At 33.2% G+C, this 17,842-nt stretch overlaps 3 protein-coding genes and 1 long non-coding RNA gene across 9 annotated transcripts; 2 read left to right on the top strand and 2 right to left on the bottom strand.

Moving 5' to 3' along the window:
* Positions 1-264: 264 nt before the first annotated feature.
* On the top strand, positions 265-13,354 carry pug (pug C-1-tetrahydrofolate synthase, cytoplasmic). Of its 6 annotated transcripts, none has more exons than XM_036373677.2 (10): positions 265-305; positions 9,211-9,282; positions 9,351-9,561; positions 9,684-10,043; positions 10,211-10,322; positions 10,888-11,113; positions 11,181-11,354; positions 11,427-12,578; positions 12,645-12,930; positions 13,000-13,354. In XM_036373677.2, the coding sequence occupies exons 1-10, from the start codon at positions 280-282 to the stop codon at positions 13,240-13,242; spliced, it is 2,862 nt and encodes a 953-aa protein (XP_036229570.1). In that variant the 5' UTR covers positions 265-279; the 3' UTR covers positions 13,243-13,354. The 6 variants fall into 6 exon arrangements, with proteins under 6 accessions (XP_036229570.1, XP_014097751.1, XP_069962530.1 ...); XM_014242276.3 differs by lacking the exon at positions 265-305 and adding an exon at positions 312-451; XM_070106404.1 differs by lacking the exon at positions 265-305 and adding an exon at positions 724-865.
* Positions 2,219-3,436, top strand: LOC106622954 (probable methyltransferase-like protein 15 homolog). Its single transcript, XM_070106449.1, has one exon. It carries the CDS (start codon positions 2,219-2,221, stop codon positions 3,287-3,289), a length of 1,071 nt encoding a protein of 356 aa, XP_069962550.1. The 3' UTR covers positions 3,290-3,436.
* LOC138855998 (uncharacterized) lies at positions 8,461-9,217 on the bottom strand. The gene is made up of 2 exons (XR_011395144.1): positions 8,646-9,217; positions 8,461-8,584 (listed from the first exon to the last, which is right to left on the bottom strand). It is a non-coding gene; the product is annotated as an uncharacterized lncRNA (long non-coding RNA).
* Positions 13,355-13,997: 643 nt separating the features above from the next.
* On the bottom strand, positions 13,998-15,759 carry LOC106622528 (peptide deformylase, mitochondrial). Its single transcript, XM_014241740.3, has 2 exons — positions 15,154-15,759; positions 13,998-15,103 (listed from the first exon to the last, which is right to left on the bottom strand). Exons 1-2 carry the CDS (start codon positions 15,559-15,561, stop codon positions 14,792-14,794), a joined length of 720 nt encoding a protein of 239 aa, XP_014097215.2. The 5' UTR covers positions 15,562-15,759; the 3' UTR covers positions 13,998-14,791.
* Positions 15,760-17,842: the final 2,083 nt, after the last annotated feature.

The following is a 17,842-nucleotide window of genomic DNA, read 5'->3' as shown; positions in this document are numbered from 1 at the left end:
AATATTAAAAGTGTTAGCATGAAAACTAACACATAAAAACGTTGAACTCATTAGCCCAATGCGCAAGAAATGATTGAGCAATCACACGTACATAAAAGTTTGGGGTAGTTTTGTAAGTTCGGCCAATTCACAGCTATAAACTATAAACAATATCTGATTAAATTGATCCACACTTATCGAGCGAAAATGGAAATACTTTCTATCGATATATTAATTAGATGGAAATTGTAATAGAGGCTTCAAACTGTGTTATCAGCTGTTTCCTCGTTTACTGGGCTTATGAAATCGAATTGTGAGATAAAAATGTAAGTTGATTCCTAACAGAGAATTCCTAATATCATTAACTTTACGTAGAATAACGTTGTTTATCAAAGTAAGGTATGTCAGTTCCATATAAAAGATTTCTTAAAGTTCTGGAGAAGTGGCCGACAGACAAAACAAAAGTGGGCAGGTATGCAATAACGTTAGTCACTCTCATAACTTTTCACCTTTCCATTCTCACGTTGTATTGTAGCAACACGTTATCTAATGTACTTTCAATAAATTATGTTCTTTATTAATGAAAGTACTTGATTTGTGTTTAACAAAAGTGCATCTTAAGTACAGATTATTTGGCTTATCGTTTGATTATTGACTTATTGCGCTACTACTATTAATGTTGCAGTATTATAAAATTCTTAAAAGAGGTGCTGTCGTTTACAAGGTAGTTAAGTTCGCGCAAGATTCATTTTTGTGTCATTCTTATTTGGCCCTCGCAATAAATCTAAAGATTTACGGTGTGTTAATCGTTTCTATTGAAAATGTGCTCAAAATACGCTTATCAAAAAATTTCGGAAGAATGTATCCGTGGTGTTTCTTCTACTGAGTAAGTTAAATACTTTATATAAACATAGTATTTCCTTTAACTCCGGTTGGAGCGTAGAGCCTCCTCGAGGATTGTTATCTTATCGCGTTGACGGGCCTCAGTAAGTGCAATGATCCTGAGAGCGTTGCCGGCGGTAGCTTAGCTACTGGCAGGGCCTCCCAAGCCAATAAGGCCGAGGGTGTATGCCTTAGCTAAAACAATCCAAAATCCTGCGTCTGTTTCACATGATAGTGACGGATACAGCGGGCGTCTGTCTTGGAGCAAGCGGCTCGCGTTATAAAGTTGTATTTTTATGGCAGTTTCGTAGGCCAAGATAGCAGGCCTACCAACGAAGTAGGGAACCTGGGCTAATCATCCTTCTTTTCAATGATACTTGATTACTGAAACCAAAAATTTAAATGCCTTAATAACGTTGTAAGTGTAAAACGAATTTGTATGGCGATTAATCCTGCACACATTTGCCGACATTCTTTGAAATAACTCCGTACGTTTGTTTTGTTTCTTTTCGTTTATGAATCGATGCAGGTAGAATAATCCTACAATTGTGACAAGCTCATAAGCCTCAATTATATATTTCTCTGATATCTATTTAAGAAAATAGTTTTGATCAAAAAAGATGAAGTGGTTTGTTTTTGTTATAGAATTTTTGATTTTATTTATTGCTCATCATAAGTTAAAAAAGAATTAATGTCGGTGTGATTGATTTCATTTCATTCCCCTAATAATGTCAAAATTGCTTTTACCTCTCATGTCGATGCTTATATACAGCTATTAGAAGTTTATACTTGAAATGCACAATATCAAGTACTTGTTAAAAGATTATTTCAATACGTAAGGAAATCAATTCTAATTTCTTTACGCACCTTTAGGAAATTATATCTGTATCGTACATTTAAAAGCGTGTCTATTGCTACAAAAATGTTTCAAATACTTATCTTCATTAATATTTTAATCGTTATTTTGCTGTTTGTACCATTTCTAACATACAATTATCGAATTTTAATAGGGACTTGGGGGAGCAGATACGAAAACAAGTCAAAATTCTCTCTAATCCAGCTGGCCTTACTGCCGAGGCCAATATCGAATTAAATGCACAAATTGATTCTTTAGAAAGATTAGCTAGCAATATATACGCTAAGAAATATCAGCGGAGGTACGCTTCTACTGCAACAGGATTGTCAGCGGAACAGTGCAGTCAAGTGCTGTCGTCTGAATTTTTACAGTACCTCAATGACGAAAAAGTAGGCGAAAAGGGCAAAAGCGATTAAAATACGGTACAAAAAACTGTAAACCAAAACAAACATTAGTTTATAATTTGCAAGGGACCCTTTTCCAAATATCTTATTATTAATAATGTTTCGTCGAATTAACCAAGCCTTAATATATTTGAGGTCTAACTACAACACTGCGGCGAATAGCCCTGATGGACAAATAGTTAGACATGTACCTGTGCTCTGCGAGCAAGCAATTACCTATCTTAACCTAGGTCCTGGAAAAGTTTTTATTGACATGACTTTTGGGGCCGGTGGTCACAGTAAACACATTTTAGAAAAACATAAAGATATAAAAGTATTCGCTCTTGATCGAGATCCGGTTGCTTATGAACTCGCTATTTCCTTAAGTAAAGAATATTCAAATCGACTAATACCACTATTGGGAAAATTCTCCGATTTGCCGAAGCTTTTAAAAGAGTATAAAATAAAAAAACACTCCATTGATGGCATACTGTTTGATTTCGGTTGCTCTTCGATGCAATTTGACGAAGCGGATCGAGGCTTTTCTATTTCTAAAAATGGTCCTTTGGACATGCGCATGGATCGAGGACGAAATGGTGACCAAGTTACAGCCGCAGATGTTCTTGCTCGTGCCGAGGAAGGTGATCTAGTGAAAATATTGCGAATGTATGGTGAAGAGAAAGCAGCGAAAAAAATATCTCGTGCGATCGTAGAGGCACGCTGTTTTTATAAGATTGATACTACCAAACAGCTCTCTGATTTAGTGGCCTCGTGTCTTCAAGATACACATCGTTTGGACAAAATTCAGCGGCCTACACACGTAGCCACAAAGACGTTTCAAGCATTGCGCATATTTATTAATAATGAATTAAATGAGATCAATTATGGAATGATTTTAGCTAATGAGTATTTGAGACCCCAAGGCCGACTTGTCGCTATAACCTTTCATTCACTTGAGGATACAATAGTAAAGCGACATATAAACGGGAATGTAATCGAGGGCCTTGCGAATCCAGTGCCGTTGAAATATTGTGGGCATGATATATCACATGATAAGGAATTAATTGAATTGTTTGTAGGATCGAATTGGAAGCAGCTGCATAAACACGTAATCCTTCCTAACGAAGAGGAAGTGATGAAAAACAGCAGAAGTAGGTCTGCTAAACTGCGAGCTGCAATTAAAGTATAATGACACTGTTGGAAAGAAAATAATAAATTTTAAAATAAATAAAAAAATATTTATTTAAGTAATTAGATACAATTTTTTAGATGTTGCACAGAACTCAAATTGTAACAGATTGTGGAAAGGAATGAAAATAAAATGAATTTAAAAACACATAGTTTCATATACATATATTTCCGCGTTCAACATAGTATCAGTTCAATAAAAGTATCATATTTGTTTGTATAAAATTCAACAAAATAGCTAAGTCTGGAGGATTTGAGAAAATCTCTAATCTAACTTAAGCAAAGTTATAAATTAAACGAATTTCTTTATTTAAATGCATATATGGTAATAGAAATTAATGAGATTATGTTACATAGGGGGTAATATATCAATGTCTATTAAATTTTAATCACATAGTGTCACTTATGTACGTTGTAAAAATTAAAAAATTAGTTAAATAGGAAGAAAATTTCTTTTCAATAAAATTTATTTATACATATATGTATATATAAAACATATTATTATGGAACTATGTATCGCGTTTATTAATTTAAATTTACAAAACATTAGACTTAATGGAGCCACAATTGGGATGTATTATATATCATCACGGTTACAAAATTGTACCTTGCAGTGAGTGATAGTTTTCTAAACTATATAACGTTAAGTTCTGATACTGTTACTGCAGGATAATTACTATTTCTTTAAATAGTGTACGAAACGCGATTAAATAATTTCTTAATTTAATTTTGAACTTTTATCTATATAAGTGTATATACAGTGTCGGACAATACTAAAGCATGAAATTTACCACATTACCATTTAACTGCATATAATTTATTTACTGTTATAAAATTAATATTTTCTATTTTATTTCACAAAAATTTAAATTTTTATTGAAGTATTAAAAAATACGTAACGTAATGTGTCAAAATCTTTTTTGTAATAAAAAGAAGTTAAGCTTGATACATTTTTGTTTTAAACATATAAAACTATTATATTTATTTGTTTTTAACTAAATGTGTACAAGGTGAACTTCGTGCTTTAGTTTTGTCCGACACGTATGTATATATATTACTTTTCGAATATGAAATCGATTCTTTATTCATGTTAAATTAATTAATTTCAAAGTTTTTTATCAATAATTCATTCAATTTATAATGAAGGGCTCACTTTTATTCCAGATTTATTTTCTTGCAATATGATATTTCACTCATTTTTACGTTAATTGAGTTTATATTAACTTCGTTTGAGTTAAATACAATATTGTTAGATAATTAATTTTTTTTCTAGTGATTACTGACCTTGACATTTATATATGGGTCGTTCAATCTTAAATTTACATTACAAATTATTACCGTGAAAATCAATTTTTTTGTGTTCTTGTACGCAAAATATTGGACTCGTATTTTTGTACTCTTGCAACATGTTGCTACAGAGTATAATAGTTTTGTTCACCTAACGGTTTTTGGTATCACCTCAAACTAATCGAGTTATATATAGGGTTATATATACATACATAAATGATCAGGATGAAGAGACGAGCTGAAATCCGGGTGGCTGTCTGTCCGTCCGTCCACTTGTGCAAGCTGTAACTTAAGTAAAAAGTGGGATATATGATGAAACTTGGTACACATGTTACTTGGCAGCGGGCGTAATCGGGCCACTGCCATGCCCACAAAACGCGATAAATCGAAAACCAATAAATTGCTATAACTAAGATCCATAATAAAAAACAAGACTGGTATTTGGTATAAAGAATCTGATTTGGGAATAATATCCGTAGTTTAAAATTTTTTTTAAATGGGTGTGGCCCCGCCCTTTAAGAGGTTTAATGTGTATATCTTCTAAACCACTAAAGCTATAACAATCAAATTCACACAGGACAAATCTTTTTCGAGTCATAACCCCGCCCACTTCCCATATGACGGCTTTAATTTAAACTACTAAAAGTGCGATAACTTATTAAAAAAACAAACCAGAGACTTTAAAGTTTACACATGGGATGGTACAATTATGTTTTATAGGAGGTAATACAAAAATTGGACAATGGCCGTGACTGCGCCCACATTTAGGTGAAAACCTATATCTCGGGAACTACTAGACCGCTTTCACCACATTTGGAAAGTAACATTATCTTAGCATGCCTAAATTGCAGTGCAAACAATCGGGATTACATTCACTCCTACTTCCCATATACTATATAACACAAATGTGGTTTTCTGATAGCGCTGCATCTGTGCGCCTAAAATGGATAAAATCGGGTAAGAACTTACCCTAGCTCTCATATAACTAATATCAGGGTTTTTAAACATCCGGTTGACTTTACTCCTTACTTATTGGTGCTGGTATGTGAGGTACCTGAATGAAACTCAGAGAGCATTTTATCCGTTAGCAATATGCAGTAATGCCAAAAATAGATAAAAGCATTATGTACATAAAATGATTTTTGTTATTTTTACATATTTATTTTATTTGTAAAATTGCTTAAAAATATGTTCTTGATTATACCTTACCAATGTCAAAGGCAAACAAGCTCCTGATACTATATTTTAATGAAATTAAGTGGACAAGTTTTCTTAAAAATTATAAAACTAAGTGTATTAATGAAGTAGCGGTGAATACGTGAACATTTGGTGTAAACCGTGGTATAAACCTCATATCTCTAATATAATGAATTCCCATCCTCTTATTAGCCTCTTCGTTTAAAATGATGTTTTTTTATGGAATTATAAAATTCAAAAGAAAAAAACAATTTTGCCTTAAAATCGTCAAACTTCAACCATTAATATATTTTAAAAGGTTTATGAAAAAACTCTAAGATACCATTTTGTAGAGCATTCAATTTCCTATAAAATCCATTAAATATGTTTTCAAGTAGTTAGAAGTGACCTATGAATTTTTCTAGATGATAATAAGAAAAAAATTGAAAATCGTTTTTTGTTTGCTTGCCTCATCCACTTTCGGGATTTTACTCCACGAGCTCTACAAATTGTTCATCTTTTTATGTAATTGTACAAAATAACTGGTTAAAATACAATAGTTTAAAATTATAAATAAAATAGTTTTTTTTTACAAATTTTCTATTAATATTTTTTTTAAATAAATGCAGTAATGTTTAACTACAACTGCTTGATAGCAGTTGAAATTTTTTGATACTCAAGTTAACCCCTATGGCACAACGTTGAAAACCGTAACATCACAAAAAGGTTGAAGTTTGACAACACTTCAACCGAAATTTTTTTAACAGATTGAGCCTAAATAAAGTTACGTACATACATATACATTTGTATATATAGACAGGGGCTTTCTAGTAGGTACTATCAACGTACAAATTTTGTGATCACTTGATATATTAAGACAGTTCTTAGGAAACTTTTTTAATAAATTTAGACTAAAGGCTTATATTCAGAGACTTTGACACGTAAATAGTCTAAAAGTATTGCGATCTATATTCTTATATTACTTTATATGAAAAAATATTAAATAATAATCTTTATGTTTGCACCATTTTTACACAAGAGGTACCATACTATAAAAGTATTCTTTGTGCGGAGCTTAATTGTCATTTGATTTATATATTGTAAAGTGAAAGAATCAGAGAGATTTTAAAATTTTGTTATATGGGAAGTATATGGGGTTGTCCATTTTCAAACTGTTCGATAAAGATGACAAAATAATGTTTGGCTCCAATATACATAGGTTAAAATTGGTCGAAACGTTGCTGAGATATTGTCACACGTATTGTCCAATTTTTACACTGACTCACAGGCATCCTTACCATATTTCCATAGAAATTTAGTTATACCACTTCATGGTTTTTTCTTCTGAGTTTGCTCATCTTTATTTTACAACCTTATAACAAATATAATGATTTGGCCATCCTGTTCATTATATTTATAATGATAACATATTCAAACGTACATATTATATATACAAATATATTCTTAAAGCTTCTGAATCTTTCAGTTTTAATAACAGTATTTTCGATAACGATATATAATATGTAACGGTTTTCTCATTTTTAGAAACTTTAGTCATGCTTAATAATGCAAAAAAGTTTGTAAATATCTACCAATTTATCGCTTTATTTATTTCTTGTGAGTTTGTTATTAGCTGACGCATGTACGAGTGCATATCTTATCTCTCGTGGAATTAAAAAGACTCAAAAATACTCATATGTGTAAATAAACATGCAAATATAATACGAAGATGTGAAACCAATCATGCAGATACAAGATACAATAATGAATAATAGATATAAGATACAATAACGAATAAGTATAGCGGTATATTAGGGTGTCTCAATATTTATACAATGTCGCTGCACGCTTACTGAAACTTATATACGTACATATAAGTATGTAGCTATGTATGAATATAGAACAAAAATATTAGCAAATATTTTATAGTGAACTCGACTTATCTCCAAAATACCAGAAAAATTATATATCACATACTTACAAATAAGTTTTTGTAAATATAAGATGTGTGATAGTGTAAATTTTTTCTATTTTCGGACTCTGAGTTCTTCTCAAACATATTTTGAACATACGTTTTTATTTTAAGTTTAGTAATTCAAAAACATTAAAACGAAATAAATTATAAAATATTTTATTTAAGAAATTATATACCGTTTCGACATTTTTTGGAGTGTCCTAATATGTGTTCATGCACACATATGCTTATCATTAGGGCTAATACTTTAATTTGTATTTGTAAGAGAGATAGTAGAGTTCTCAGTGAATCCGACACACGATAGAAAACTAGAAGCACCTTTATGTAGGCATTTGCAAAAGCCCAGATCTTGTGAGTATACATTTTTATTAAGTTCTAATTATATGGATTTCGAATTTTCCTTTTTAAGTTGCAACCCACCTATATTACCTTTAAATTGCAAATTACATTTAGCGTTCAATCAGTTGTTACATCCATTAAGCCAGTTCTAAACATCTTATTAATGCCTCACGGGTTATTATTACAGATTGTTGATACTGAAATATACTTTGAGAGGTGAAAATTATGTAATATTTATTTATTGCCAACTTTTCTCTCTATAAAAAACGTGTTTTTAGTAGACAAGACACCTATAAAAACAATATGTTAGTAATAAACTTTAAATTAATACCCTTAACAGGATATATAAAGTTTGCCACGATGTTCGTCTGTCCGTATGTCTGTCCGTATATATACGAACTAGTCCCTCAGTTTTTTGCACCTTTCCTTTCCTGCGCTCACTAATTAGCTGCTCATTTGTCGGAATGGCCAATATCGGACCATCGGTGAAACCGAAGTTAACGTTTTTTCTTGTTTTATCTGAAACCAATTATTAGCAGCATTCCAGTCGTGCTCGACTTGATCTATTTAACATTCTTACCTAGTGCACCGCGAATGAAATATATTGAATTTTATTTCATTAACTTGAATTCAGTTTTCTTAAGCTTAAATATCCTCAATCAATCGTTATACTGTTCATATACACGTAAATACATATGTAATACCAGCCATCGTTTGCGCTCAAAATTATGAGAGAACGATCAACACTGCCCAAAAGATAATTTTTAAGGCTTCTATGTTATTACCAGTTTGCAGTTCTGGTATCATACATATGCAAAATTTGCATTGTATTTAATAGTTGCAAACTCCTAGTTGGTTTCATCACGCCCATTTTACGCTCATTCAAACATTATCGACACTTTTGGGAGAAAATATTTGCTATCAGTTGTAGAATAAAAAAAATTTACTTGCTTGACCTGAAGATTACTTTGATGATCCAATACAAAGCAAATTTAATTTGTGTTGCTAATCAGGCCGGACTACAAATTCGTTAAACTTTAGTCATACAAGTGCATTTCGCTTTTGACTTTTGCATAGAACGGTTGAGATTAAGTTTTGTGGAGAAGATTGTCATATTTTTTTGAACGGACTTTTTTGTGCTTTAGATCGTTTCGAGAAACTTTAACAAATAAGATGTCGAATAGCGCCAAACTGATTTCCGGTACTGAAGTGGCCAAGTAAGTGTTGTTGCGTTATTGAATTTAAATCAGTGTGTTAGACTCAACATTTTCTAATCGTTCTTTAGTGAAATTCGTGCGTCTTTAAAACGGCAAATTGAAGATGTTAAGGCTAAGCTTCCCAGTTTTACCTCCGGCTTGCGAATTTTACAAGTTGGTGAGCGTGAAGATTCTAATATTTACATTCGCATGAAGATGAAGGCTGCAACAGAAATTGGCATTACCGTTGAGCACATAAAACTTCCACGATCTGTGACCGAAGTCGAGTTGCTGGAGAAGGTATGTTATATTAATCAGTAACTGTTGTGAACAAGTTTTTGAGTAGTTCATACATATATTTCAAATAAGCATATCAATAAATATAGCCCATGTATATCAAAAATCTATTATATCTATTCTAGATAACGGAACTTAACTTAGACCCCAATGTACATGGTATTATAGTGCAAATGCCACTTGATTCTGAGGCTGAAATTGATTCTCATAAGATAACCGATGCCGTTTGTCCGGATAAGGACGTCGATGGCCTACATACCATTAATGAGGGGCGTGTTTCTATCGGAGATTTAAATGGATATCTGCCTTGTACACCATGGGGTTGTATTAAACTGATTAAACGCACGGGTGTCCAAATTTCAGGGGCACAGGCTGTTGTCCTGGGTAGAAGCAAAATCGTTGGTACACCTGTGTCACAGCTATTAAAATGGGAGCACGCCACAGTGACCGTTTGCCACTCCAAAACCAAAAACCTTGAACAAATTGTGAGTATATTCGAACAAAATAATATTTTGAAATTACATTCAAAGATTTAAATATTTTTTTATCAGTAAAGGAAAATTGTTTTACTTGTACTTGCGTTTCTCCTGTAGTCGAAATTCGTCAGATATTTAAGTAATGTAATGGTATATTTATAAAATATTTATTCCAGTGCCTAAACGCCGACATTCTAGTCGTTGCCATTGGTGTGCCGGAACTGGTAAAGGGTAGCTGGATCAAACCAGGAGCTGTTGTTATTGACTGTGGCATTAATGTAAAACCAGGTAAATAAATTCGTATATGTATGTATATTAGAGTGTCCGTTATTTTACAAGTTGTTTTTTTTTTTTTTTTGAAAAACGCCTCCTGAACAAGCACTTTACTTTCAATTTCAATCGTCCTAAATTATTTTACTTTTCCCATATATAAACTATCTACTAGAAATAAGGTGAGAATTATATTTAACCATTATTAGTTTAAAAAAATTATATAATGTTAGAGCTAATTGCAAATCATATTTTTTCTTTTTTTTTTAAATATTTTCTGTTATTTTGTTATTCTGGTCATTACATTAGATCTATTTTAAAAAAAAAGTCTTTCACAATACGCATATCATCACATATGTATGCACGTTTACATTTCATTTTATAAATACTCTATAGATTTAAAATCACTTCAACACATACGGTATGTTTTCCCTGGGAGACTAGTCTAATTTGTTATCAGTTCAAGTTGTTTGGCCCCCGGGTCAGTATTTACGTAAGCAACTCCTCGTGACTCCATAATTTATGAACTTTTCAATAATAATCTGCTCTTAATCAAGTGAAGTAAATGTTGTAAATGTTTCAGATTCTACCAAACAAGGAGGCTCGCGGCTGGTTGGTGATGTTCTTTTTGACGAGGCAAAACAAGTAGCTTCATTTATTACTCCAGTTCCTGGCGGCGTTGGACCTATGACTGTAGCCATGCTTCTGAAAAACACTGTTCGTTCGGCTTTGTCGGCTGCTGAAAAACTAGTACATGCCACATGGGATTTGGCACCGCTTACCTTTGTTAAAGTTAGACCTGTGCCATCGTAGGTGTTTTTGGTTTTTTGGAAATTGTATTACTGTAACACCTTATGTATACATATATGCTTACAGAGACATCATTATTGCAAGATCCCAAAAACCCAAACATATCTCCAAATTGGCTAAAGAGATTGGGTTGATAGGTAGAGAGGTTTCTCTTTATGGAGATAAAAAAGCGAAAATATCTTTGAGTACGGTAGATCGTTTGAAGAGTCGTTCTGATGGTTCCTACATAGTGGTAGCCGGGTTAGTATTTTATTTCCCCTTACAAATTTTAATTTTTGTAAAAGTTTTTGTTTTTATTTTTATTTTTGTTAGTATTACACCCACTCCTCTGGGTGAAGGTAAAAGTACAACATTGATTGGTCTTGTTCAAGCACTTTGTGCCCATAAGGGACGTAACGCAATTGCTTGCATGAGACAACCTTCACAAGGACCCACCTTTGGAATTAAGGGTGGAGCTGCAGGCGGTGGCTATGCACAAGTCATTCCGATGGATGAATTTAATTTGCATTTAACTGGTGATATCCATGCTGTTTCGGCAGCCAATAACTTGCTTGCCGCCCAATTGGATACCCGTATTTTCCATGAAAATACCCAAAAAGATCAATCGCTGTACGATCGGCTAGTACCACGAATTAAAGGTCAGCGTAAATTTTCGAAAATACAACTACGCCGTTTACAGCGATTGGGGATTTCGAAAACCGATCCTGATTCTTTAACACCAGAAGAACAAAGCCGGTTTGCACGTTTGGATATCGATACCGACACGATTATGTGGGAACGCGTCATTGATATTAACGATCGGTATTTACGTGAAGTAACAATTGGTCAATCGCCCTCCGAAAAGAATTTTACTCGTAAATCTTCGTTTGCCATCTCAGTTGCTAGTGAAATAATGGCTGTGCTGGCACTTGCTGCAGACATGAAGGATATGAAGGAGCGGCTAGCAAACATGGTAGTGGCATTCGATCGCAAGGGTAGACCTGTCACTGCCGATGATCTAGGCGTTACTGGTGCACTAACCGTTCTGCTGAAGGATGCTTTGGAGCCTACTTTAATGCAAACCTTAGAAGGCACACCTGTTCTGGTACACACTGGTCCATTTGCAAATATTGCGCATGGATGTTCCTCAATTGTTGCTGACAGAATCGGCCTGAAATTGGTGGGTGAAAAAGGTTTCGTATGTACAGAAGCTGGTTTTGGTTCTGATATCGGCATGGAAAAGTTCTGTAACGTCAAATGTCGTTCTTCCGGTCTCAAACCAAATGCAATGGTGCTAGTAGCTACAGTTCGTGCTCTGAAAATGCATGGTGGTGGAGCTGCAGTCACCCCAGGAGCTCCGCTCAATAAACAATATACCGAAGAAAATTTGGAATTGCTTGAGAAAGGTTTACCTAACCTTCTTCAACACATTTCCAATGGTCAGAAATTCGGTTTTCCAGTTATAGTAGCCATTAATCGCCACACGTATGTTATACCATCTGATTAAATATGCCAATTAAAATTATATAAAAAATGTATGTGCATTGTTAGGTCCGACACGGATACTGAACACAATCTCATAAAGCAAGCCGCTTTGAAAGCCGGTGCTTTTGCAGCTGTTCTTTGTACGCATTGGAGCGATGGAGGTGAAGGTGCTGCCGAGCTTGCCGATGCAGTGATAAAGGCGTGTGAAGGTCCAAATGGATTTAAATTATTATATGATATCCATTTACATCTGGAGGCTAAAATGAACATAATTGCACAAAACATGTATGGAGCGGCGAAAGTTGAGTTAACTCAAAAAGCTGTGGATTCTTTGAAAAAACTGAATGCTGCTGTAAGTAAAATAATTGTATTATTTAAAATACCTTATATTTGTCTGTAATTATCTCTAATTATTTTCAAGGGTTTCGGCACTTTACCGGTATGCATGTCTAAAACTTCCGGCTCATTAACTGGCGATGCCGCCATTAAGGGAGCGCCTAAAGGATTCACTCTGACTGTTCAAGATGTGTACGTTTCAGCAGGAGCTGGGTTTATTGTTGCTATGTGTGGAGAAATCTCTAAAATGCCTGGACTTTCAACTCGTCCTGCAATATACGACATTGATTTGAACACTGAAACTGGAGAAATTGAAGGATTATTCTAGGTGGGAGCCAAAATTTCTTATCAGCTTGTCGATGAGATGACCATTTGTACTATAAAATAAATTATATATATATATATATATATAATAAATATATATGCATGCAATGTTAAAATGCTCTTGCGTTCATTTTGAACTAAGTTTTCAATCAAAAGAAATAATTACATTTGATCATCAAAGAATATCTGAGAATTTACACTTGATTGAAAAGGGAATTTCGTTTTTGCAATAAACTTTGTTTCCTGATAGGGAAAACACTGTTGATGCGAAGCAATAGCTTGGTAAGTGTTACGTCAAAACTGCTTCAGCATCCTCAAAAGTCAAGTACTAGTTATCCACCCTCTTCAGGAAAGCCACAAGAGTCAGTAACGCCAGAAAACATCGTAAAATTTTCAAGTTTTGAGGCCGTACAACTAAATTGGATGAGTTAATTAATATATATAATAATCCTATATAACGTCATGAATTTTCAAAAATAAACAGTGTTCGAGGTTTCTGTCGTGTTTTTTGAACAGCGTTCAAAACGACAACGTGTTCGAAATTCAAAAGAAAATCTAACACTGATCAAAAATAATAATAACGAGTTTCAGCGCACTTTTGTATCAGAAGGATTCAGAAGGAATTATTTCATCGGCTAAATAAAAAATGGTAAAACCATCAATATACATATAATATTACTGTGAGTTGTTGGATCGATTGGGGTTTGTGATCAAGATTAAGGCAGATTGTTCATTTTTAAAAAAAATTAGAAATTTCAATTATTGTATTCTTAAAATTCATTTACTTATTTATTTTTTATTATTGTTTTTTTATTTAGTGAAGAAACCATTCATAAGTGCTTTGCTATATTCCGGGCTATATGAGAACCGAATGCGATGAAGCCATTACAAAAGGATAATAGAGGGAAGTGGTACTGTATGAGCTCTCAATCGTAACAATGCAAAATGGCTCAAATCAATGAAAACGAAGCGAAAATAATTATAAAAATTAATTATACGGTTACGGGAAAACTAAGTATTTCAAAGCTGTATTTATTATGTGACTTTAAAATTAATAGATTTTATACTTTAAACAAATTAAAAACAAAATTGTTTTAATTGCAAATACTTCAAAGCTTTTAACTAATAACTGTAAACAGTTCTTAATTGGTTCAAAATTGTACAGTTGGCGAGGCACCGCCCACGTTTTGGTGAAATTTCTCCCAGGACCTACTATACCAATTTCAACCAAATTCGATGCGCAACTTTATCCGGACATACCTTTATTAGGGTGTAAATATGAACGAAATGGGGCAACAACCACGCCTATTCCTTATAAAACAAAATTATAAATTCCATCGGATTCTTTCACTTTCGATTTTTTCATGATTTTGCCGCTACAACAACAACAACAACTAAGTAACTTGAAAAATATGTGCAAAGTGCTTTAAATACATTTGTAAATATATACATAAATTAACGAAAAAATTGACTTTCCGCTCGAGACAATTAAAAAAAAATATTATTTTTGAGGCCTCCTTAGTTGGGGGACCTAAACTATACATTTACTAAACTTATTTATAAAAAGGTATCTCAACACGCCCACTTTTAACATTAACTGTCTCCCAACATGTACAAATAAAAGTTGAACTATCCATGCGGTCGATGTAAAGCTTTCCGTCCAAGTGATCCATTTCATGTTGCGCTATTCTTGCGTTCCAACCACTTAACTCAACTTCATTTTCTATGCCTTTGAGATTTTTTCCTTTTAACAGAACAGAATGAAATCGTTCTACTTCTGCTGAATAACCTCGAACGCTCATACAACCTTCTGGATGTTTATGCTTTTCGTAGTTTGTTACAGTCAATGTGGGATTTATTACAACCTAGTAAATAAAACAATAATTGAAATGTTTAAGATTATTTCATATATTACTGTTAGTGGTAGTGTACACATTTTCCTTGCTTCGTAAACAGGTTTTGGCAATATGTCTTTTAACCCATCCCGAAACTCCATCACAATGATACGAAGCGAAATTCCAATTTGTGGTGCTGCAACGCCAACGCAATCGAACTTTCGTAATACTTTGATCATTTTTTCAACAATATGTTCTACCTCTTTACTGTTAACTAGTTCTCCAGGCACTTCTGCAGCTTTTGTGCGCAAAACTGGATCGCCAACTTGTGTAAAATGCTCATAAGGAGGTTTATTTATAAGCTTGGGCGACCAAAACTCTTTGTAAACTTTTCGAAAAGAATTCTCCCTTTTATTGCTTATATTTATAAATCGTTTTCCATGGTTCGCTATCTTCCATTCTAATAGCCGTACTATTTGTAAATGCATTCTTACCGACTAATAAACAATAACCTTAGAAGATTCCCAAAAAACTCTTAAGTTCGTTATTATGTGAACATTTTAGTCTTATCAATCCATCAGCTGTGTATAGTACTAAAAACTACAGTACTAGATAAAAAATGATGTCTTAATGCACTTTAAAAGCATTTTTGGGTTGGTAAAATAATCACCAAATTTTCTCTGCTTAATAGCACAAACCGTCACCGACATTTCTCCCTTCCGTACTGATCGCCCGTATCAAACCAAATTTGACAAAAGTGATGTAGCGGTGTGGTATTTCGTTGTTCAATTTTCGGCATTAAACTATAGTAAATTAAATATTAAACGTTCACCTAATATTGCTAAGCCATTTTACATATTGACCGATATATTCGGTACAAAATCAAACGGATGTTTGAAATTTTTATAAAGGGTCTCCAATAAGAACGACGTAATGTTAAAATGAAATAAAACCCCAATAGTGGAAATGAAGACATGCTACCAGAAACAGGCCTCATCTGAGAATATCGTGTTTTGTGCGAAGAGCTCTTACAGTAGTCACCGGAGAACCGAATTTTGGCCGAAAAATGGGTGACATCGGATGATAACACCCCACTCTTTATATAACAGTAATGTTGAAAACTACTAAAAGGACCGAATATGTCGGTCAGTGTATGAATTATAAATTTATGAAATTGCTTTTGAATATTGTCAAAAGTTAAAACAATCAGTCCAGACTTTCCTTTGCCCTCAATGGACTCTATATATATAGTGATTTCTGACTTTACACCGTTTATGTTATTTTCTTAAACATTTTGGGGTTTAGTGCTGAATATGAATAGAATTGGTCTAAACCTCTTATCCCCCTCATATCTCAAGGTTAATTCAAACCGAAGGCACAGAGATCTTCATATTCCGTATACGGAAGCTAAAACAATTTTCTATATCGGCTTTAACGTAGTAATTAAAATTTAAGTTGCCGACGTATTAAGTCAGAGTTATTGCATTTTTATTAGCGAATGCTCTTGATTCTTATAGCAATAACACATAAAAAAGACACTCTGGAAAACTAATAGTAGATAGGGCAAAGTAAGAGCCGTTGAAAACATTGACAAATTCACCCATTTATTAGTCGGTTAGACGTCAGTTTATTTGTTCTACGTACATATTTTTCGCACCTGTTGTTGCAGAAAAATGTTAACATAAATAAGATAATGTTTCTACGTCAATATTCTGACGTTTGCCATCATCTACAGGTCATTCATCATTTCAGAGAGCTAGCAACTTATGCATACATACATGCGTGTGTGAGTGTAAATATAAATATGTACAATATATTATATATCCAAGGTCATGTACTCTGCTCAAAAAAATATACTCCTGTTTGAAATATATACATTTATACTATATATTATATAAATATATACGTAAATGCCCAACTAGAATTTTTACAGTTATTTATCGGAACATTCCTTTTTCCTTGTGAAAGCACAAAACAACCAGTTGATAATCTAAGGGTAAGTGCATAGAACACATGTCAGATACATAGATGAGAGATGTGTTGTATGTTCTCCGGTTTATGGAAAAAGTTCCTATAAAAGTAAATAGATAGGAAGCTCGTTCGAAAATTCCCAACGAGTAGTCGGGCATTCTCTTAACAGGTTATGTGCGCACAAGAACAATAAAGATATAAGGATGAAAATGTTTGTGGTGTTTCTGAAGCATTTGCAAGATATAACAAGTAAGGAAGGCCAAATGTCGGGTGTAACCCAACATTTCATACTTTTGCAACTTCCAAGGATAAAACGGGAGCATATATCCAGGGGTTGACAAAACTTCATATTAAAAATTTTGCGAAAGAATTCAACATTCATTATTCGATGAAATCGTGAATGAATTACGATCAAATTTGGTATTTTATTAAGTTATATTATAAGTCATAGACTCAGTTAGTTTTATATTTATATTTTACTTCCCGTCAGCGAAAGTTAAACTAAAATCATTCTCAAAAGGGATATATCTGACATAAACTTAACCGAAAGGCTATATTTAATATATTGAGTAGATGTGCGAAACGTCAACTAGCAGATCGCAATTCATGATATTAGAGATATGAGATTAAGACCAAGGTCTAGACTTCAAACATGTTCAGGGCTAAACCATTAATATAATAAAGTTGGTTAGAATAACATAATAGTCTAATATAATTTTACATATTTTCGGCATTAAACTAAAGTATTAGGTCAAGTAAAAAGTTCGTTCGGTTTTTATCTAAGAGATAGCGTTATTG

Source organism: Bactrocera oleae, chromosome 2 (assembly GCF_042242935.1).
Source record: "Bactrocera oleae isolate idBacOlea1 chromosome 2, idBacOlea1, whole genome shotgun sequence".
Classification (NCBI taxonomy): Eukaryota; Metazoa; Arthropoda; class Insecta; order Diptera; family Tephritidae; genus Bactrocera; species Bactrocera oleae.
This window is presented reverse-complemented; position numbering and strand designations above follow the sequence as displayed.